The sequence below is a fragment of the Teleopsis dalmanni genome, chromosome X (assembly GCF_002237135.1).
Source record: "Teleopsis dalmanni isolate 2A chromosome X, ASM223713v2, whole genome shotgun sequence".
Classification (NCBI taxonomy): Eukaryota; Metazoa; Arthropoda; class Insecta; order Diptera; family Diopsidae; genus Teleopsis; species Teleopsis dalmanni.
In genome coordinates, this window is record NC_051848.1 from 59277719 (window position 1) to 59300379 (window position 22661).

The 22661-nt window shown below is 32.4% G+C and overlaps 2 protein-coding genes across 9 annotated transcripts in view; one reads left to right on the plus strand and one right to left on the minus strand.

Annotated features, from left to right (window-relative positions):
• The window catches only part of LOC119687885 (E3 ubiquitin-protein ligase lubel), a 47907-nt gene extending 26653 nt beyond the window's left edge, over positions 1 to 21254 (plus strand). For 3 of the 5 annotated variants that reach the window (XM_038102418.1, XM_038102419.1, XM_038102421.1), the window contains 9 exons: positions 12617 to 12853; positions 12915 to 13022; positions 13863 to 14373; positions 14451 to 18793; positions 19132 to 19398; positions 19466 to 19771; positions 20302 to 20828; positions 20900 to 21068; positions 21154 to 21254. In XM_038102418.1, coding sequence (XP_037958346.1) covers positions 12617 to 12853; positions 12915 to 13022; positions 13863 to 14373; positions 14451 to 18793; positions 19132 to 19398; positions 19466 to 19771; positions 20302 to 20828; positions 20900 to 21068; positions 21154 to 21189 — 6504 coding nt within the window. In that variant the 3' untranslated portion in view covers positions 21190 to 21254. The remainder of the gene's footprint in view (positions 1 to 12616; positions 12854 to 12914; positions 13023 to 13862; positions 14374 to 14450; positions 18794 to 19131; positions 19399 to 19465; positions 19772 to 20301; positions 20829 to 20899; positions 21069 to 21153) is intronic. The other 2 variants (XM_038102420.1, XM_038102422.1) reach the window with 2 other exon arrangements.
• LOC119687886 lies at positions 279 to 11994 on the minus strand. Of its 4 annotated transcripts, none has more exons than XM_038102425.1 (12): positions 9731 to 9795; positions 7257 to 7354; positions 5917 to 6083; positions 5632 to 5835; positions 4887 to 5573; positions 4723 to 4821; positions 2885 to 3007; positions 2692 to 2799; positions 2485 to 2622; positions 2188 to 2283; positions 883 to 939; positions 279 to 820 (listed from the first exon to the last, which is right to left on the minus strand). In XM_038102425.1, the coding sequence occupies exons 3-12, from the start codon at positions 6019 to 6021 to the stop codon at positions 341 to 343; spliced, it is 2097 nt and encodes a 698-aa protein (XP_037958353.1). In that variant the 5' UTR covers positions 6022 to 6083; positions 7257 to 7354; positions 9731 to 9795; the 3' UTR covers positions 279 to 340. The 4 variants fall into 4 exon arrangements, with proteins under 4 accessions (XP_037958353.1, XP_037958352.1, XP_037958355.1 ...); XM_038102424.1 differs by having other exon boundaries at positions 7257 to 7369; XM_038102427.1 differs by lacking the exons at positions 7257 to 7354; positions 9731 to 9795 and adding an exon at positions 11953 to 11994.
• Positions 21255 to 22661: the final 1407 nt, after the last annotated feature.

The window sequence follows — 22661 nt, forward strand, 5'->3', positions numbered from 1 at the left end:
AAAAAATCCGGATATTTTATATAGAAGTTCACATAATAAATTTTGACAAGATCAATATTTTTTTATACTTTCAAATGAATTAAAAATAAAAAAAATATTTTCTTGCCTTTTGAACTCACGAAAATTTATTCTTTTTGATATTCTGAGAAGATTATCCAAAATATGTACGTTTGAAAATATAATCCATTAAGATTTTTTAAGAATGGATAGTGACAAAATACTTTTTGTTTTGGAAATTTTCAAAATATTGTCTAAAATATATAAGTTTCTATGAAAATATATCTATAAGGATTTTTAAACAATAAATTTTCAAAAGTAAATCCAAATAGAATAAAAAATTCTATTTACGAAGGTTCCGTACCCTAGGTTTCTTATTATGAGTCATATGCTCACACTTGGGTATATGACGAATTGCAGCGGGTTCACTGAATCGCCTTAAGCAGTGGGGACATTGTATATAATCCGGATTCTCGGATGGTGGCGGCTGTGGTATTTCGCTTAAAGATTTTCCTTGTGCCAACTGTACCGAAACAGCCTTAGCCTGACGAATACAACTAATAAAGTCATTATGTTTACGACGCCAGTTGTAATTGGGCTTTTTGATATCTGTTGTTGAAACGACAGCCTCACAATTATTTGCCTCCTTAACTGCCTTTAAGCGCATTTTTGCACTATCGTAAACTTGTACCTTTCGAACTGCCAGTTTTCGACAAATGTTCTGATGTCGTTCAATGCGATCGTCAATAAAATTACGATTGCAAAATTGACAAGTGGTCATACCTTCCTCAGGAGGAACAATGCGAGGAGCTGGCTTTGTGCCCTATAATAGAGAGATATTTAAAGAATTAATAAAATATATTTATACATAATATAAAAACTCACGCATAGAAGAGTTTGAACTGGTGGTTCTTTATCGGCTTTAGTTGATCTCTTATGCTTCTAAAAAATAAGAAAAACATTTTTTATTCTATATAAATTAAAATTAATATTACTTTTATATTTTCGTTTTAACCAGTCAAATTGCATAGTCCTTACAAACAGTCAAATTTCAATGGAGTAACTTGAGCAACCTATGAAGTGACTTCCATAGAAGATTGACTATGGAATAAAAGCCCTGTCGCTGTTATTGTTAAAGTTACAGAAAGCATATATCTAACTCTTGTTGCAAGATGGTTGTGAGAAGCAAGAACTAAGAATCAACATTACTAAAATAACTTCTCGAGAATATATAACAAGTGTAGATAAGATTTTATTGCATATGTCGATCAATTCAAGGACAGTTTCATTATGAAGTTGGGGAATTTTGTTTTGGGATGTGAAGAACTATTATGTAGCCTTTAGTAATATTACTCCAAATCGAATTTATTTTCTCATTTTCCGAGCTTAATTTTCTATTCAATCTAAGATATACACCTAAGTATTTTTTTTGTTAGTTATAAATCAAAGCGAACAAATACCTAACACTGGCTTTAAGTCTCTTTTTTTCGAATACACCAGCGGTATTATTCTTATAGCGGTGATATTAACGACAGTTTGCAACGGCAAGAGTCGGATTTTTATACATTACATATGTGTAATGAGTTGTGAGAATATATGCAGTAACAAAAATTAAAATTTTAAATCCATATTTTAGACAAACACCATTTTATTATAGATACCATTATCTGTAACTTGGTTCATAATAGACACTTATTCACATATCATAACCAGATCTCAATATTTAACCCTAAATATCAGGTGGGCAAGAATCATTATGAAAACAAATATGTGTGATTAAATTGTTAGCAATAGAAACCTTATAGCACAACTTATACTGGAATAGAATTTAAAGGCAATGGTTGGATCAGAATGAGTGATGTCTCTTATGAATGGGTTATATGACAAAACAAATTTATTTTTTTAAGACTTATGTCATTTAATACTACGGTACATTTTTATTAGTACTTGATCATGTTAAATAGAGATTCCGATTTATGTCTACTTTACAAGTCTGCAATCTAGTATCACTATTCTTTTGAAAATTCACCATGTGTAAGGACTGTGGTGCAGTTCACTGAGTTTTAAAATAAAAATTTATTTCGCTTTATGGAATTAATAACTAAATTATATTATTTTAGTTCTACACAGAGTGCAAAATTTATTTAGAATTATGTTTTAATTTATTAGTAAGTACTAATAAAAACCTACCTCCTTTTCGTTCTTAAATTTATCAACTTTAATTTCATCCCGTGTTTTCTTTAGAGGTTTTGCCTTGAGCGTAGCGCTGGGTTCATCAACTTTAGACTGAAGTTAGTCCATAGATTAAATATTTTAAAATTTAATTAATTTATTTAAAAAAACTGATCGATCTCTTAAATATATATGCAAATATAATATATATGTATAATATACAGTTGTACATACAGCATATCTAATTATTTTAAATCTACATATATATATATATATATATATATCAGTTCATATATGCATTTGTATAGTTTTTACCTTTTCTTTTGCTGCTGGTTTACGAGCTGACGTGTTACCGTCACGCCCATAATTATGAAACGTTTTCATTTTTTGAAGTAAACGCTTTTCAGCAAAAGCAGAGGGCCGATAAAGGGCTTGACTTTTTACCATTGGTGCCTATATTTTTAGAGGTTTTAGAAGGATTTCATTAGATATATTTAATATATTGATTACGACTTTACTTACTTTAGTACTTGGCGGAGGTGCTTCTTCAGCATTTTTGTTTGCTACAATAGTCAACGTTGAGTCTGAGTCGGTAGCATCAACAGAAAAGCCTTTGTAATCAACACCCAACTATAATACAATAAATAATATTTTTTTTATTTATCAAAACATTGAAAAATAAAATTAAGTATAAACTTAATGTAACTTCACCTACTTTCTCTATTTTATCCTTTTTAATGTTAGGTACAATAACTGGTAAAGTTTTAGGTTGATGAATAGGAGCTTTTTTGGGAATAACACCGCCTCCAGACTTACGAGTATTAACGAATGTTTTTTGCTGTAAAAAAATTTTTTTTCTATATAATAATGAGGCGAATATGTATTCTATTTAAATTAATGACTAATCATATTGTTAAGTTATTATATATAAGTACAATATTATAAGTTTTATTTACTTTTTTTTAGACTTTTATCTCACCAAACACCAAAATTGTTTCTTACAAAATTCTCCTAAGGAAATAATTAATTACAAAAGGAATCATGTTTGAATAGCAATGAATCAATAATATTTAAAGGTGCAATATTGATTCTTGATTGTTCTTCTTAAGTTAGTGCCATTACGCACTTTTACTCTATAATGGCTGGGGGGCTTATCTCTACCCCACACTAGGCAATATTGAATGACTTTAAGTAATCATTTTTTATTTGAGTTCTACTTACAAGGGTCACTCTTCATATTTTGAGCCTAATAATGAAAAAATACTAAATTTTCGTTGAAAATTGCTTTATTGTTTCTCGAAGTATTTTCCTTTATGATTAATACTCGTACATTTTTGCATGCGTTCGAACCATTTGTCAAAGCATTTTACCCCACTTCTTCAGACACCTTCAAAACATGCTTTCTAAATTAACAAGGGGTTATTGGGTGCCAAATCAGGACTGTATGGCGGATAACCTATCAATTTGATTTTTTGAATGTTCAAACAGTCGGTTGTTAGATGAGATGTGTAGATATGTGAGCACACGCATTGTCTTTATGGAGATGGAGAATAATGCGACAGTGCTGGTATACGTCTTTTCAAGCACCACCATTGCATTTCTTGAGCATTTGTGTACACGGTCCACCAATGGATACAAGCATCTTTTTGAGATTTTGTCAAATGGGGGAGCATGGGATCCAACGAGAACAAACCATTCTCACGGCTAAATGATCGTGCAATATTTTCACGATCATATTTTTGTTTTTCTGCACAAGAATTAATTTTGGTCGACCTTCACAAATTTCGTCAGGGAGCGAAATGCGGCGGCGATTAAAATCATTGTATCAGTGGCAGTGTTTTGCAGTGGCAAAGGATAGAGCTTTATTGCTCCATTGATAGATGCATTCTTATATTGTTAATCCAAGCCGAAAGTAATAAATAATCGCACGAAAATTTTTTCGCAAAATAATGCTCTTTTGACAAAAAGTCTAAGGTACATCACGAATATGTTTAATAAGGTCAAACTTTCGTATGGAAACGTTAGATGACACCTGATAACGATCAGTGTTGCCAAGGCTCAAAATATAAACAGTGACCCTCGTATTCAAAAAAATTAGGTGATCTACATAGTATGTAGTATTTTCTGTACTATTACATATGCGATGCAGAACATATCAATCGTTTGCTTTACATGCAACACGAAGAAAAGTATCTAAGCTAGTTGAACTACAATCTACCAAAATTAACATTTCTTGATACGTACTCAAGATATTTACAGTAACCACAATACTAGCGAAAAGTTACAATATAAAAGATACTTCTGTATAAATACATTTTCAAATAATTAAAAAAAGTGAGTTTTAAAATTAACCGAGCAGTTGTATATACTGTAGACTTATAGGTACAAATTCCCCTTAAGATCAAAAAACCTTAAAAATTCTTGTTTAAAAAAAAAATATTAAAAAATTATTTTTCTCCAAAGGGAAATATATACATATATAAAAATTATATACCCTCCCTTCAGTTCACTCGATTTAGAATAACGTCGGCGCAATATTAACGATAAACTTACCGCCTTTATTGGGGTTTTTTTACTCGATGATGATATCGTAGTCTTTTCAGATATGTTAAGTTTACGTGGTGTCGCTGATTGGTTGCGAGCCTGAAGTGACTAGGAGAAAATATATATATGAAAATATATATAGAATAAAATACTTTAAATAAATGTTGTAATACCTTCGATCTATCAATAGTATCCGTTCTTAAACTATTATTTTTAATTTTAGTAGGTTCCTCTTTAACACTGGCATACGTTTTAGTGAAGGTAGTACTGTGAGTCATTGAGTCGACTTTTTCACGGTTCGGAAGTTCCTGTTTAGCATTATTATAAGTTCTGTGTGAGGTAGTCTTTTTTCGTCGCTTATCACTGTTACTAACTTTCGAACGAGAAGTAGTATTAGCTTCAGTTGATTCTGATTTATCAGTTGAAACAGTTTTAGCGGACGTGACATTCGAGTGGTTGTACGTATTTGAACCGAGTGTACTGGCTTTGCTTCTTTCCAATTTCTCAAGATTCGTATAAACTGCTGCAACTGGTTTATCTGATTCTCGTTTATCATTATAATAAATCCTGGTATATGTAGCAGTAACTCTAGGTGGTTCCGGCGCATTGTGAGAATAGCTTTTAGAGAAATTTGCAGTTGTTTTTGGACCATCCCTTTTGTCAATGGAAAAGGTTTTGGCATAAACAGTGCACGGTTTCTTTGCTATTGGAATATCAATAGTATAGTTCTTAGCAAAATTGGTAGTGGCCTTAACTGGTAGAGTTACATTTGAAGAGAACGTGTTATTATATTTCGAATCACCTCTTTCAGCTGTTGGTGGTTTACGTGTTAAACGGGATTGTAATGTATTTGCTACTGGCTAAAAAATTGTAAATAATATAATATTATTTTGTATAAAGTTTGTCTATAATTGTTACCTTGGGAGTTGAAGAAATTATAGCTGCTGTTGCGGTATTACCAGCGGTTGGTTTTGGAAACATAGTTGCTACATGTTTAGCACCATATGATACGCCAAAATTTCTTGCAGCAGCAGGCGGACCTATATTGTTTCCTGCGGCAACATCAGCATTTAGATTACGACTCTCAATAGCGGAATTATTAAAACGTCTGACTGAACTTCTCTAAAATTTATAAAATAAAAATAATAATGAAAGTCTTGTAAATATATATAATTGTTTAATGAAGGGAAGGAAAACACTTACGGTAACAATATTTGCAGAAGTTGTCGCAAACTTCTTGTCCCTAACAAGGTTGGCATATTTATTATTCATAGCAGCTCCGCTATGTTTATCAGGCATATAAGACATTTCGAAATTGTAAAATCAAATCTTCAATCAATTATAGATAATTACAGATATCTTTAAGGTATCTAAAATAAATAAAATTAACACATATAAATAAGTTTTATTGACAAATAAGTATATATTTATATTTATGTCTATAAGTGGATAATCTCACTTCATCTTAATAGATGGAGAGAGTTGAGCACTTGTAGACAGACCAAACTCATGTTACCTAAACCGTGGGCCAGAGAAGCGATAAAAGTGCTTAGCTATTCGCGGAGCACTCTAAGGTGGCTGACGTCACTAATTACTGGACATGGCAACTTCAAATATCACCTCAAGAAGATAACTCTTGCTGAGGAAGACACTTGCAGACTATGTCTAGAAGACAGCGGTGCATATATTGTGCTAATGTCCAGCACTGGCAAGTAGGAGGAAGACTGTCTTGGGACACCATTGGGTTGGTGACGACTTGGCAGGAAACCTATAGCTAAATGAGATGCTTGCATTAACAAAAGATGTAGTTATGCGAACGGAAGCCACTTCAGCTTTAACTCAATAATAACATCCGAGAACCGAAGGACGAAAAAGGACCCAAGTCATTTCGTGGTCTACTTCGACCAATCCTTCACTTCAGTGGGGCCACTTGTTGGACAGTGCGCTGTCCCAACGTCCCACCATATATATATATATATTTTTATATTTCTTTTCAAATATAAAAGAAAACATATAAAAAGTTTGATTTATTTTAACCGACAGTAAGGTAAAAATAAATAATAATGAGTAGATGATGATGGGCCTAGTTAAGGACCGTCTCACATGAAGATGATGATCCGTTAAGCCTATAATGTCGCCCAATTGCGGTATTACAGTTTTAGCGATAATGTTAGCTATTGTAATAAGAAAAAGCTATATTCTTTTGTCGGTTAGGTATCGTATGTTTTAGCTTACTTTATATTAAAGCCCTTTTTTTTTAAGTGTTATAAAAAATTATTTTGCAATTATTTTTGACAGTTACAAAATAAAAAAAATTTTGTAAAAAATAATAAGTTCCTAAAAAAATAATGGGTAGGTCGTAATCAAGGAAAATTCTACGAATAGCAGGTACTTACAATACTTTCACTATAGTTTGTAAAGCTGAAGAACCACGATATGTTAAACACATTTAAACAGAAAAGAATTAAACAGAATTTTTTGATTCAAGAATAATTAAAATAATAATTTTAATATAATTCTATTATCCATTTGCATGTACGCACCTTTGATCCAGTTGCGTTCTGCACAAATCCAAATCCTTAATTCTTACTCAACAATTTTTCGGATTGCAGTAAAAATTTGTTCTTATTTGCTTTGATAACTGATTTCAAAAAAACTGAATTTATGTTAACATTAAAATTATATATATATATACATATATTTTTTTTTTAATGCATGGCTTGCTATATGAAAGTTAATTGCAGATGAATTTGTACTGAAGGGTGTGATTAAATTAAAACAACTATACAGTAGGAAAACGCGTTATAGGGGTATTCCCGTATACACGCGTACAAAGGTACGGGAAACTAATTATGAACTGTACAAATCCCCGTGTTATATGGGAGAAAGTCCGTGTTATATGCGGGACTTAGATCGCATAATATGAAAACGCGTTATAAGGGTACCGCATTTTAGGGGGACTACTGTACATAGACACCTTTATATATAGAAACCTTTATATGTACAGATAAGGTCAAAAATAATTGCCTTTTTATTAAAATTATGTTTATTTTATCAATCTTTACATTGCCCTTTTATTTGACCACACTCTGGTGTTTTTTTTTCAAGTAGAACTCAAGTAGAATTCTGTTTCTTTCTTAAAAAGTCCTCGTTTGTAACATATTCCCGTTTCACTTTATATTCTAAAAAATTATAGTAGTAGTTTAAACAGATTTTATTCTGATGCTATATTCAAAAACACCTTTATTTCGCAAAAATCTTAAATTCATCTTCGTTTCAGCGAAATTAAGTTATGTTTTCCATACAAAATTCAGTTTTAAGATTAGAACGAAATTAAGGAAAATGTCCTTAATTTCGTTGAAATGAAGGCTGAAATTAAGGGACATTTCAAATGCAACTATGCGTAAGATAAATTTTAAGATAATGAAAAAGTATCATTTTTTTTAAATAAATAAATGTTAATAATAGTTGATTTTAATGAAATCGAGAAAATATTTTGAAAGTAGTGCAAATTTTCAAATTTGAATACAGAGAAAAAAATGTGAATGTTAGAATACAAACAGATCCTCATGGCGTCCATACCTTTAGTCGTCCAATAAAAAGGCAAAAGCACATTAAATACACGAATCGCAAAAGAAGACCAGTGAAAACACTTATAACACTGGTAGTCTTCATCCATTATACTGAGAACATGGCTTTGTGACTATGATATGATTATTAGGCCGTAACAGTTGCAAAGCTCCAATAGCTGGAGTTTTGAGCACAAAGAAATATATGCAGTTTGATAATATCAGTACTTATTTTAGATCTGAATAAACTATATGTGTGAATTAGTCCAAAATGACACCATACTTCACCACGTAGAGTTTAAAGCGGTATTGCCTAACATGCACCGACAGGTTCGCAAGATGGCCCGTGGCAGTACCGTTGGTTGAAATAACAGCAGAAAATGTTGCTGAAGCATTAATAAAAGATTGGATAGCGCATTATGGCGTGCCAAAAAGAATTACGACAGACCAAGGAACTATTTGAGGAACTAGCAAAAATGTTGGGGTGTGAAAGGCACCGAACTACCGCGTACCATCCTCAAGCAAATGGGATAGTGGAACGTTTTCATCATACCTTAAAAACGGCAATGAAGTGTATGCCTAATATGGAATGGACGAGGACTTTACCGTTAGTAATAATGGGGCTAAGGTCAGCATATAAAGAAGACCTACAAGCGACACCATCAGAGCTGGTTTATGGCGCAAACATACGCATGCCGGGAGAAATGTTCGATGGCGAAGACAAACAAGTACCGCAAACGGAGTTTGTAAAGATAATAAAAGCAACGATAAGAGAGCTGAAACCGTTACAAACCTCACGTCATATGGCGGAGAAGCCGTTCGTGCATAAGGATTTAAAAAGCAGTTCACACATATTCCTACGTAACGATGCTGTACGTCCTCCACTGAAACAACCATACGAGGGTCCGTATGAAGTGGTAAGTCGTAGCGAAAAAACCTTAAAAATTAGGGTAAAAGGACGGACAGTAAATGTTAGTGTGAACCGCATAAAACCCGCATACATGGCGAATGAAACCGGGGAAAGTTTGACAGGAGAACGAATGGAAGAACCTAACTGCAGTGACTGTGTTCAACATACACCGAAGGTGACTCGAGCGGGAAGGATTATACGGCTTCCAACGAAGTATACTGGATAAGTGTCACTTCAACAGAAGGTAGAATTTGTCGTCAGTTGGGTGTCAAATTCTAGAAGGGGCTGTGTGGTGATAACGCAGTATACATTTAAGAAATCAATTTGACAGAAGTAATTTTATACTAAGAAAACAAATTTTATATAATTTATATAGTTTGTAATTGAGAAGTAATATTAACAGCAATAAAGGTGTTGATACTAAGAACTGTAATTACAACACTATGCCACATATGGTAATATAAACGGGCTTCACACAATATGTCAAAATAAAGATAGTAAATTGCAAATGGATATGATTTTATGTAGACTTACTCACCTGTGTTGCAAATTTCGTAGCAAAAGTTCTAGTTCCTTGAACTATAAATTAAACGAATCACTTTTCTGAATTGAAAATATGTTTTAAAAATATTGAATTTGTTATATGAATATTGAAATGAAAATTTCAATGGTAAAGTGATTAAAGAAAAATAAATAATACTTACTAAAATAAACTTTTTTTTTTTTTTTTGGTATCGGACCTGGGGGAAAAATCTTCAAAAGATACAAATGGCCCGTACCATTTGCATGCCCGATTCATGCACGACTCAAATTGAGTCATACATGCCTACGGACTAAAAAGTCCCCTACATTCTCAACTCAAAATCCTGAAAATCCCTGCAGTACGACCAATTAAGGTATTCCTTCACAGGGCAGGTTAGAAGAACACTTAGCGTGCATTCACTCCGATTGTGTACTAAGTATTTCGTCCGCTCTAACAGTATTTATTGTTCTAGAGATTATGCTCTTGTAAAAGCTCCATTCTTCGATGCTTGCCAACATCTGCATTACCATAGTAGAAGGGCTGGATTCCCCAATTAGTGTCTCTAGATTTTGTCTAGTATCTACGAATCTTATACAGTCTCTAATTATGTGGTCAGGACTCTCAATTTTATCTGGACAGGACTGGCAGTACGGGTTACTTGCTAGCCTAAACCGGTATAAGTATTCACGGAAGCAGCCATGCCCCGTAAGAAACTGTGTTAATTGAAATCCCAAGTCTCCAGATCCTCGGTTAATCCAAACTCTTATATTTGGAATTAACGAATGCGTCCATCTTGATTTTTGGGAATGATCCCACCTATGTTGCCATTCATTAAGGTATTTGTCTCTTATATCTAGATAAGACTCTGCCAGAGATTGCCCAGTTTCAGTCGTTCGCCGACGAGAGCGCTGTAAGAAATTGTCTCTGGCCAAGAACGCTTCAAGGTCTATTGGCATGCGTCCAGCCAATACTCCCGCAGCATCGTCCGATACTGTACGGTAAGCACGGCAGATGCGTAGGTTTGACAATCTATGTATGTGCACTTTTCATTACACGTGAATACGACTTAATGGTTGTAGCATGTGCCCACACCGGAGCAGCATAAAGCATCACCGACTTGGAGACTGATGCTAAAAGAACTCTAGCGGTGTCCTTGGGACCACCTATGTTTGGCATTAATCGAGATAATGCGTTGCAGACACGTGATGCTTTATCTCCCGATTGTTTTAGGTGAGTTTTGAAACTCAACCTACTATCTAAGGTTACACCAAGATATGTAAGTTGGGGGCTAGATTGTATATCTACTCCACCCACTTTAATTGAGAGTTGTTCAATCTTTTTCCTACTTGTGATTAATAGCACCTCAGTTTTATGTTCAGCAACTAAAATAAACTAAAATAAACTGGCGTAAAGTGAATGGTTTTATTATTTATCAATAGACAAAAATTACGCAAGCTATTCCACAAATAATGAATAGTTAAATAGAAGTTACAAAATAGAATCTACAAGAACAGAAAACTACTTCTGAAGAGAGAAGAAATAATGGTCTAAATATTCAAAGAGAAATTGTGTCCAAAAACTGGACACAGAAAGCCAATATGGAATACAAACAATTCAGAACTATTATTAATACCATATTAGAGGATCCAAAGATATATTTATTTAAATAAAAATTTGTGAAAATATCACTTAAATTCATTCTACAAGACAAACCTAACAAACGTTAAGTCCATCTTAGGACGCACAGGAAGGTATGCTGACCTACGGTCCATTATCAGTTGAAAGATAAATAAATGATAAAAATTCTAGTATAGTTAAAGCTTAGTGTGGGACAGGGATAAACCCCCCAGCAACAAAAGAGTAAAAGTGCGCAATAGTACTAACTCAAACCACCACAACAACAACAACAAGACAAGTGAAATCCTATATCTTCAACTGCTAATATTTATTTAACGAATTAAGTAGAGAATTTAATAAAGAATTTAAAAATATTAGAGATTTCATTAAAAATATTTCAAAATTAATCATTTTTACATTTTGGAGCCACTTTAACAATCGAGTGTCTCCGACCACTTTTTCGAAATTTCGTCATGAAAGAAAAAGATAAATCAAAAAGATTTCCCGAAGAGTGGTGAACCGGGACAACAACAAATTACAGCGAAATCCGGAAATAATAGATATGTTTTTATACAGTATAAAAAAATAAATGAATGCAACAATTAGATCTATGTACGTACCTGGGAAACAAAATATTTTATTCTCCAGATCGAAACAAATTTTAAGAATATTGAAGTATTTACTTGAATGTTTCAATTTAAATTTAATAGCATACTTATTGAAATTATTTAATAAACTGAAATTAATTCTTATTAAGAATGTAAAATAATAAGGGGTTCTACAAAATATTAGGCATTATTATTAAATAAATAAAAAGTCATTAAAACAAAACTTTTTTTACATAATATCCGTCATAATATAATATATCAAATATCTTGAACATGATAATAATACAATAAAATAATATAAAATACCTAAATTAAGTCGAAAAAAACATTCGTTGTTATCCCAATCCTATATTATTGTAAAGATCCGTTGTGGATCTTCGTCAATTTCAGGGGATTAACTGGGAAAACTGCCGAATTCTAAACATATTATTATAGTTAATGGTTAACTATTGGTCGAGCATAAAGTTTCTTAAAACCTACAATATTACGTAGACGTTATTAAACAAATTTATATTACATATTTAACCAAGAAAATATCTTTAACAAATGAAAAAAAAACCCTATAAATTTGATTTCAAGTGTTCAGCCCACCATTGATACGTATATATTAAGCATTCTTTTTTATTCTTTTCTTTAATATATTATATATTTACTTTGACTTCAAACAATTTTACAGCCACAACCATTTCAAATTCCTGATCGTACAGTACAAAGTCCTATTGATCATTTAGCTTTGGGCAATTATGAGCGTAAACAGTCTTTGAGTCGAGATTTCGCAAACACTGTGTATACACCAAATGAACGTGAAAGATATCGTAGTTCAGGTGATCTACGTTATGGTGAATCCGCATTTGGCTTTCCATCACTGGACCGACAACATTCGCCATTTCATGAACCATTATCTATAGAAAGAGTAAGTAATATACATTTATTTGTATACTCAACATGCGCTGAATGTGCAATATTACTTATAGTCTCAGTCGCAAATGCATTCACCATTACATGGATTTTCTACGGATCATTTACATTATGAGCCCAAGCCCGCGAGAGATCCTGAAACGGAGTTATATATACTACTAAAGGTATGTAAATAAATTAACTAGTTAAATTTTGAAAAAAATCACATTTATTAATTAACTATAATTAGTTTTTTGATGGACTAATTTTAACATTACTTATATGTATGAAAACTCAATACAGTAAATATTTATAATAGTTTTAGATTATACATATATTCATAATGTCTAATGTTGAGTCTTTTCTGAGTTAGCGCATCTGGACACTTTTACTCTTTGATAGGTGAGGGGTTTCTGCAGAGTCTCATCCATCTCACTGACTAATTTGTGTATTCCCCATAAGCATCGTGATTATTGAATGACTGATCTAAGATCTGCGTATGCTACATATATTTCATAAATTCCTGAGCTGATTCCTTGGTCTCAGAAACGACAAAAACCTTTAGCCACTATTGCAATACTGATATTTTCAAATAGTTTACTTTGTAAAAAAAAAATTTTCTTCAATCATGCACCGTTTTTCAAGAATTGCATCTTTGACGCATTTTAGCTACTACTAAAGATAGGTTTTGACAAAAACCTATGAATTTCTAAGGACATTAATCAATAAATTATTTGTTTTTGTGAAAATATGAGGTTTTTGACTATATAATTTTTTAGATATTGATGATTTTTCGCTCATAATAAGACTTTTTTTTGACACATTGCATTTCAGTAAATATTGAAAATGTGTTCCCTAACTTTAATATTTTTCCTTTCTTGCACGGAAGTAACCGCTTAGTGCTTTACAGAAGATATACAAGAAACAGCCTATATATATATATATATTTTATTTTTTTTTTTTATGTATCGCAAATTCATTATCAATATGTTTTTAACAATAATCCGTATTTGTAATTTACTAAGGAAGCTGAGATGCACAAATTCACTTCAGAGGAGTTGCACATTGCGTTAAAATATTGTGGCACAGATATACATCCAGTGCAGTGGTTACGTGAAAATTGGCTAAAACTTATTCAAACAGTCCAAAGCCTTTCTACAAAATATGGGCAAGAACGTGTAGAAAATATTATCGGTACTATTTCTCACAATGAAGCAAGGGATGCCTTACGTATGCATTCGGGAAATATTTGGCAGGCAGTCTCCGAATGTATTGAGCAACGACAAAAAAAATATCGTCAAATATCCAGTAAAGGCAATTATTCACGTGAAGATATTGTCACTGCTCTAACAGTGCATCAGGGTAACATGGACTTAGCATTAATCGAATTGAGTAAAACACAATTGAAACCTTTTTTAATGCGAATATGGGGTTCACCTGGAGGAGTTGAAAATGAAAGTGCACCAAATATGAACTCTCAATCACCTATATATGATACCAATCTTCAGACATACAATGATAAAATCAATGCTTCAGGTAAGTAATAAACCGATAAATTCACTTTGCATTACCTAACTGTGTGCGTTGATATTCACTTCTTCTCTTCACTGCAGAAATTCATGATTTACTTAATTCAGATGCCTCCGAATGCTTTCAAATACCAACTGCAACTGGTGCATTCATGAGAGATCATTTATCCCAATTGAATGATGGCTTTAGTGATAATCACCAGTTCATAACAGAAAACATAAACAGTTTCAGCACAAACAACAAAGACAGTACATATCAGTTAGAAGACACAAGCTCCAATAAAAGAGTACTTAAGGATTTGGAAATGTTAATTGAAAATATGGAGCAAAACCAAGCAAAACAGAATGAACAAGTGTTACGCTCCATTGAAGATATGTTGGGCACTTTTATAGGAAAAAAGGATAGCGATCTTGAAACTGATTTAGAAACAATGCGGATTCTAATGAAAAGCCCAATAAACACGCCCAAAAGTAAGCAAATGCAAAAAGAGGAAAAAATTAAAACTGCGAGCGATGTTAAAAGTTTTGTATGGCAGCACATACAAGAAATAGTACCAAATCTTGTCCAGCAAGTGGAAAAAGAACTAATGGAAAATGACACCATAGAAATAATGGCCACAGAAGACACCGCTGTATCAGAAAAAGAACAAAACATACCCACACCGATTGATCCTGACGAATTCTTAACAGAAGAAGTAATTAAGCCTAATATAAAAGAAGCTAATATCATTGAAGAAATGGCGCAAAGATTTGTTTATGTAAGTGAAATGATAGCTGAAAGAAATGAAACTGAGAATGCTTTCACTTCATTTCATGAGGAAGAGTTCGAAGCGGAAACATTTGCGGATGCACCTAAAAATGTCTACAAGGCATATTTTGCGAGAAAGGAGTTAGATGCTGATATTGCTGTAAGTAACAGGAATGACCAGACAACAGAAGCATTACAGGAATCTTTGGAAACAGTAGAGCAAATGGCCGAAAATAATATTCACAATGAGACACAATCACAACAAAACCTACAAGAAAAAATAAGTCAAGCGGAAGCGAGTACAGGCATGAGGAATACAACACAATCAGCAAACGAGTCATCAACATCCACGGGAAATAGTAAAGGAGCGATTAAGAAGCAAACTGTTAGTAAGAAAATAATGCATTTGCCACTAAATGTTCCAAAATATAATTCGAAAGGTAATAGAAAACGCAGAGATATGCGAACAAAGAAGTTTATTGTACTCAAAACTACAGATAATCGTGAAGAAGATGAAAACAGTACTGATGTTGGTCATAACACACAACAGGATACTGAAAATCTTAAAACAAATCATAATGATCTTGGTATCGATAATAAGATACAAGTCGGAAATGAAGTTCTTATGACTGTAGATGAAAGTGGTAATGATGCATCAGAAATAAACACAATAAGTACATCAGTACAAGTTGCTAGCATACAATCACATAAAGAAAAGACACATACTGACAATACAGAAGTCCGTAAAAGTAATGAAATAGAAGATACGAATGGAAGTTTAGTTAACTCTGTTAGTAACAGCACAGAAATGGAACACGAAACAGCGCGACCCCATATAGAAAACGCAATTGGATTGCAACAACGGAATGCACTAAATAGTACGGAGGAGCTAACAAATGATCAATCTAGTGCAACTACGGATAAACTGAATGAAAATAAAATACAGAGCAACCAAAACGACATGTTATTACAGTCAGTAGAAACATTAATAATAAAGCAAACAAAAGCAACTGAATTTCCACCTAATCAGCTATTAAATGTCGAGACAACTGTTAATGCAGAAGTTGTTCTTAATCCAACGTTTACAACTCATAATGCCGAATCCAGTGAAGAGACAAATACAACAGTTACAAAGGAAAAGCCAACTGTTGCAATAAAACGTACTCCCTCTATTAAAATATCTCGTATTCCGGTACGTAAGAACTTAAGCACTGCAAGTAATATTAGCAGCAAAGCAAACGTCACTGCCAGCAATGAATCAATTGACGAATCTACAAGTAAGCAACCAACAACTCAAGTAAATGGTGCTATGATTGCTCAAGATGTACAAACTCAGATTAACAAAACTGCCACTTCAGCTAGCGTATCGTTGAAAGGTGCTATTTCAGAAATTAATGACGACACTGATGATATATTTGAAGATGTTATGGAATTAGGTACTGACGAGGAAGCACTACAAAATGAAAACATATTTAGTAAGGAAAATGAAGATACTTCTGATACAGAACTTTATAGTATTCACAGTGAGCAATCTATGAACAATGCCACCGATACACTTAAGTCTGCAGAATCACCTACTTCGGAAAGTGAGATGTTTTTACTCTTAGCGAATGCTTCACAAACATCAATAAACTCAACAAATATTGAAACTTCCGAAAGTACTACATTACGAAATGAAACTTCCAGCAGTACATCACCAACAGATTTCATACTTTCTACTGATCCTTTGAAACAAAATCTATCAGATTTGGTCGAAAACACACAACGTCTTATAAAGCAAATGAAGGATGAAATAAATATAGAAGAATTTGAATCATCAGGCGATGAGTACACTGATGAATTTACTGACGAATATGATGACGATGAAACAGATGATATTGATGAAGAAGAAGCGGAATATGAAGAATATGTGGAAGAGGAAGAAGATGCAGAAGATTGGAACGAAGATGGTGAAACTGATGATGATGCTGATGATGATGCTGATGATGATAATGAGTTTAAAGACAACGGGGAGATACAAGAAGAGAATGTCAATGATTATACAGACAAAACGATTGCAGTTACCGATATTTTAAGCGAAAATGCTAAATCAACAATTGAAATAAACAACCAAAACAATAGTTCGGGTAACAATTTGGAGAATGTTATTGATAATAGTTTAACACCAACACAAGAACCAAACGCGCCAACAGCATATATCGAAGAAACTAATAACATTGAGATAACACAAAATCATGAGAGCGTCATAGCAGTTAGCAGTGATACATCACCAATTCAGCCAAACATTAGTAGTAGTAATCATATAATGCATATACCTGATCCATTCCTACCAGATAATAATAGTACAAATAATGAAATCAATGCTTTAATACAAAATGAAATTCCGCAAAATACGCTTGAAAATGAGACTTACATCACTGCTCATAGTTTAGATAGTGCCTTAACTTCCACAAGTTCATCAGCTGAAGTTCAAAATCCATTGCTAGATCCTAGTTCCCATAACAGCTTAAATAACGCCACAAACGGTTTAGCAAATATAGAAACAACAAATTCAAACTCTTTTGCAGTTACAACTATGGATAATACAAATTCCACTGAGCAGATTAAATCACGCGAAAATGACAACTTGAATAATGTTGAAGATACAAATGAGAGTAGTTCAATGGATAAAGCAACCGATAATACAAATATTACTGAAACTGCCAGCAGCAGTACACCAGTAGATATCGAAGTTTTAACTTCGCGCGAAGATGTCGTAAATGACGAAACAATAACAACAAAACCAGACACTATGTTCGTTACAAGCACAGAAATTCAACAACCAATAGTCTTGTTAAATGAAATGGAACTTAATTTCTTAGCTAATATTTCCACAGAAGCTACTACTACTTCAAATTCAGTGACTAGCACAATGCTACCACTAGAACCACATACAACTAATAGTGCCAACAGTAATAAATCCAGTGAGACTATTAAAACAACAAATAAACCACAAAGTCCAACCACTACCAATACAAAACAGAGCACCGCTGCATCTGCAACAAAAAACTCCACTAAAGTATCTACTATTCAGGGTAAATCAACAACAATTCCTAGTACTTCAGGCAATGCAACAAAAACTTCTACTACTGAAGCCAACATAACAAATTTAAAAAAAGTTCAAGATGTATCTAAAAGTGTACCGGTTAGCAAAATACCTAAACCAACAGAGAATATAAACACTAAAAAGGTTAATAAGAAAGTACCTCTACGCTCCAAATCTTTTTCAGGCCCACCAACACCCATTGGCATATCATCAGTGAAAAAATTACAACAGGAATTCCTAAATAAGCAAACACAACAATCGAATGCAGTGCCAGCACCAAAAAATCCCCCACTTGTCATACGTAAAAAATCCATAACAGAGGCTATAACGAAATTTACTAAGCCCACAAACAATACAAATCCAGACGGACCCAGCAGTAGTAGTAGCAGTTTACCATTATTTCGTTCGAGAACACAACCAAGAATACCAAAAAAGAAATATCATGAAACATGTTTCTCGGATGATGATTACGGCACCACATCCAATGAAGAGGAAGACATTCAAAGCCCATTAATGTTAGAGCGGAAGCAAAGTGTGCCCGTTTTTCGCACCTATCCCAATATTATCGTAAAGGAACTAGTGGTCGATCCTGAGGTAACGAAATTAAGCGCTTATAATATCTATTCATTTCAATTCAATTATTCCTTATATATTAGTAGATACTTTTTAAGTTCATTTATTATTGCCGACGTCTTCTGTTTATTGTTTACTGCTAAGAGAGACTTCTTTAGAAACATATGTGGGTAAAATATTACACTACATAAAAAGGACAATATTTAGTTTATAGAATCAGTTATTAAACTTTCATGCCCTGAGAGAAAAGTCAAACAAATATTTGAACGTCGGCAATATTGAATAAACGTCATATATTTATTCAATATATTTTGTTCACTATTCTGTTAGAATTTAAAACTATTTCTTACATATTCCAGACATTAGCAAGGAAATTTGTTTCAGATAATTTAGTCACTAGCATAGCTGAGGCGCATATTGCTGCAGCCCTAGTCAATATGAAGTTTCAGCAGGACGATTCTCTATGGGCAGCGAAGGAATGCAGTGATTTAGATCAAGCCATCGCTCTACTGCAACAGGAATGTGAACTCTGTATGGGGCAATATGCTATGAACGAAATTGTCTCCATGTTGAAATGTACACATAAGTGTTGCAAAAATTGTGCCAAAATGTATTTTACCGTACAGGTATATTGAGTGCTATATAAATATATTTAACATAACATGTGTCATTTCTACATATATATTTCTATAGATAACAGATCGCAGTATAAACGATTGTAATTGTCCATTTTGTAAACTGCCAGAATTGCATGATAAGGGCGAACACGAGGATGAGAACTTGGAATACTTTTCCAATTTGGACATTTTTTTGAAAAATATACTAGACGTCGAAGTACACGAGCTCTTCCAACGTAAGCTTAGAGACAGAACCTTATTGCAAGATCCGAATTTTAGATGGTGTATACAATGCTCATCTGGTTTCTTTGCTAGACCAAAGCAAAAACGTCTCATATGTCCGGACTGCGGATCAGTCACATGTAGTCAATGTAGAAAGCCAGTAAGTATGCGAACTAGTACCTAAGCATAATGTTTAACAGACAATAACATATCATTACATATTGAAGATAGTCATCTTAGTCTAAGGATTTTTCTTTCAAATCACACTACAAAATTAGAGTTTTTTGCGACATACAATTATTATAGAAAATTCAGTACAATTAACTATAGATACTCTAAATTTAGTAGATACAATATTTAATAGACGATAAGATATGATTACATATTGAAGATATTTCTCTTAGTCTAAATTGGGTATAAACACCCAATTCACACTACAAATTTAAAGTTTTTTAAGTAAATTAAGTTCTTTAACTCTTTTCTATCATATTTAACAAAAAAACATGGTACTGGAGATATATAATATTTTACAGCTTCACAGCTAACTAAAATAACAATAATACATATACACAATAAACAATAAGTGTACATATACACGTACTTATAAATATTAGATATAAGATATTTTTTTTTAATTATTTTAATTTTTTTTAATGTAAAAATATAAAAAATTACATTTCACTTACTTAGTGGGAGAAACAACATGAAGGTATTTCATGTGAAAAGTTCTTAGATTGGAAAAAAGACAATGATCCAGAAATACAGGCGCAAGGTGTACAAGAGCATTTGTCCAAAAATGGCATAGATTGTCCAAAATGCAAATTTAGATATTCACTTGCACGCGGCGGTTGTATGCATTTTACTTGTACCCAGTGTAAGTTCGAATTTTGCTATGGTTGCGCTAAGCCCTTCATGATGGGTGCCAAATGTAATATATCACCTTATTGTTCTAAATTGGGCTTACACGCACATCATCCACGAAATTGTCTATTTTATTTGCGAGACAAACTGCCGCTTCAACTACAATTTCTTCTAAAACAAAACAATATCGTATTTGAAGTGGATCCATTGGATAATGAGACAGACAATGGTGCGTCTAATAGTGCTACTAAGGAACCAGTACATTGTCCAGTGCAAGTACAAAAAGAGACACCACAAGGTCTCGTCGATACAGTATGCAATAGCGATGTCCCTGAAAATCACGCTGGCATGTGCCGGTAAACATATACATGATTTAATATTTATAATTAATATTTTTATTAAATAATTTTAACTAACTTGTTTGCAGAACACATTATGTAGAATACCTAACGGCAAAAGTGGCCAAAGCACGAATTGATCCATTACCCATCTTTGATTTAACCGATTGTGTACAAGAATTACGTAGACGCGGCTTAGCGTTGCCAGATCGAGGTCCTTGGGATACTGATGAAATATACAAAAATATGTGTTCTGAGGTTAGTTTGTTTGTTAAATTATTGTACATATTCGTATACCTATGCATATAATATATAAATAAAATTTATTTTCCATCTATTGTAGGTTATAAAAGCTAATATTCCATTGGAAACGGAGTAACTGTCATAAATAATTTAATATTTTTTAATCGAAATTATGTGTAATAAAAATTTAGTTTTCCACTAAAAAGTAAAATAAAATGTTTTTAAAAATCAATAAAAAAATCGTTTCAATTGTAATTAAACCTAGGCCTAGAACACGCTCATAGCCCTTTCATTAAAAAAAAAAACTTATAATAAAATAGTTACAATAATATTTTTTATAGCACATTAGGTGTATTCTTTTGACATGAAAGCTCCAATAGAACACATGTCGCTTAAAACATCAAATGCAAAGCAACAACAAAATTCGCAAAAATAAGCGCACTTTCCTAAAAGTGCTAAATGAATAAGTCTTTCACACTACAATGGTGCCAAATCCTAAAATTGATCTATTGTGAATGATTTTTGGAAGAAAACAACAATTCAAAAGTTAACTTTTCACAAGAGAAATTACCAAAATTTGTCATATGTTTTATGTGTAAAATTTAAACAAACAACAGCTAAGCTATAAACAAAGGCATCGGGGAAGTTAGTATTTAATAAAGTCTTTATTTTTATTTATTGAATATGTAATTGATATATAAAATGTATATAAATAATTTAATATATCAAATATATATTTCATTTTTTGTGATATATAATTAAATGAAATTTTTAAAAGTACTATCAGCTGCATAAATGAGCTGATTACAATGTGAACGATAACTTATTAATATAAATGAGCAAGTGCCTAAATGAGATAGTGTGAATATACTATTATATTTTATTTAGACTATAGTACTTAACTTATTTTAGGATTTATTTTGATAAATGTGTGAATTTAGTTGCACTTGCCTTACAAAATCTATACATAAATATGCACGGTATGCGCGTGCTTATTTTTTAAAGCTCATTTGCTTAAAGAACACCGCCATAAAAAATTCCAATATGGCAATTATGGGCGTAAATTTTAATTTTAAATCAAAACAAAAACGAATAGTAAAACTGTAACAATAAATAAATTTCAGTCGATTTTATTCGATAAATTCATAATTGAACTAAAGAATTTCACGAGAATTTCATACATTTTACATACATTAAAATAATTTAATCCCACATTATAAAAAATATGATAGCGAAAAAATTAAAAAAATAATAATAAATAAATAATACTAATATTGACTTTTATTTTTTTGTTTCTCTGTTCGTTAAGTTCTAAACGACTAAGTGTAAACACATAAACTGACTTAAATAAAACAAGCTAAAGTCAAGTGTAAACACACTTCTACAAAACTACTACTTATTTATTTTAGAAATATAATTGACCGATAATAGATTTTAAATAGCGACAGTACGATTTTTCATATTGGTTAAAGAAAATAACAAAGTAAACTCCTTTACCCCTACAACTAATATAAATATTCTGAGTCATGTTATGCGAGTCAAATATAATGACTTACATTATATTAACGATATATTAAGCTATTTTAATAAGTTTTGGTTGTTCCTAAA

Bases quoted from the DNA above. Each gene is read 5' to 3' on its own strand.
- LOC119687886 (XM_038102427.1), bottom strand. From the start codon at position 6,021: ATGTCTTATATGCCTGATAAACATAGCGGAGCTGCTATGAATAATAAA. The intron at 2,800-2,884 runs GTAGGTGAAGTT...ATTGTATTATAG, and splicing joins AAAAGGATAAAATAGAGAAA to TTGGGTGTTGATTACAAAGG. The intron at 821-882 runs GTGAGTTTTTAT...TCTCTATTATAG, and splicing joins CAGTTCAAACTCTTCTATGC to GGCACAAAGCCAGCTCCTCG.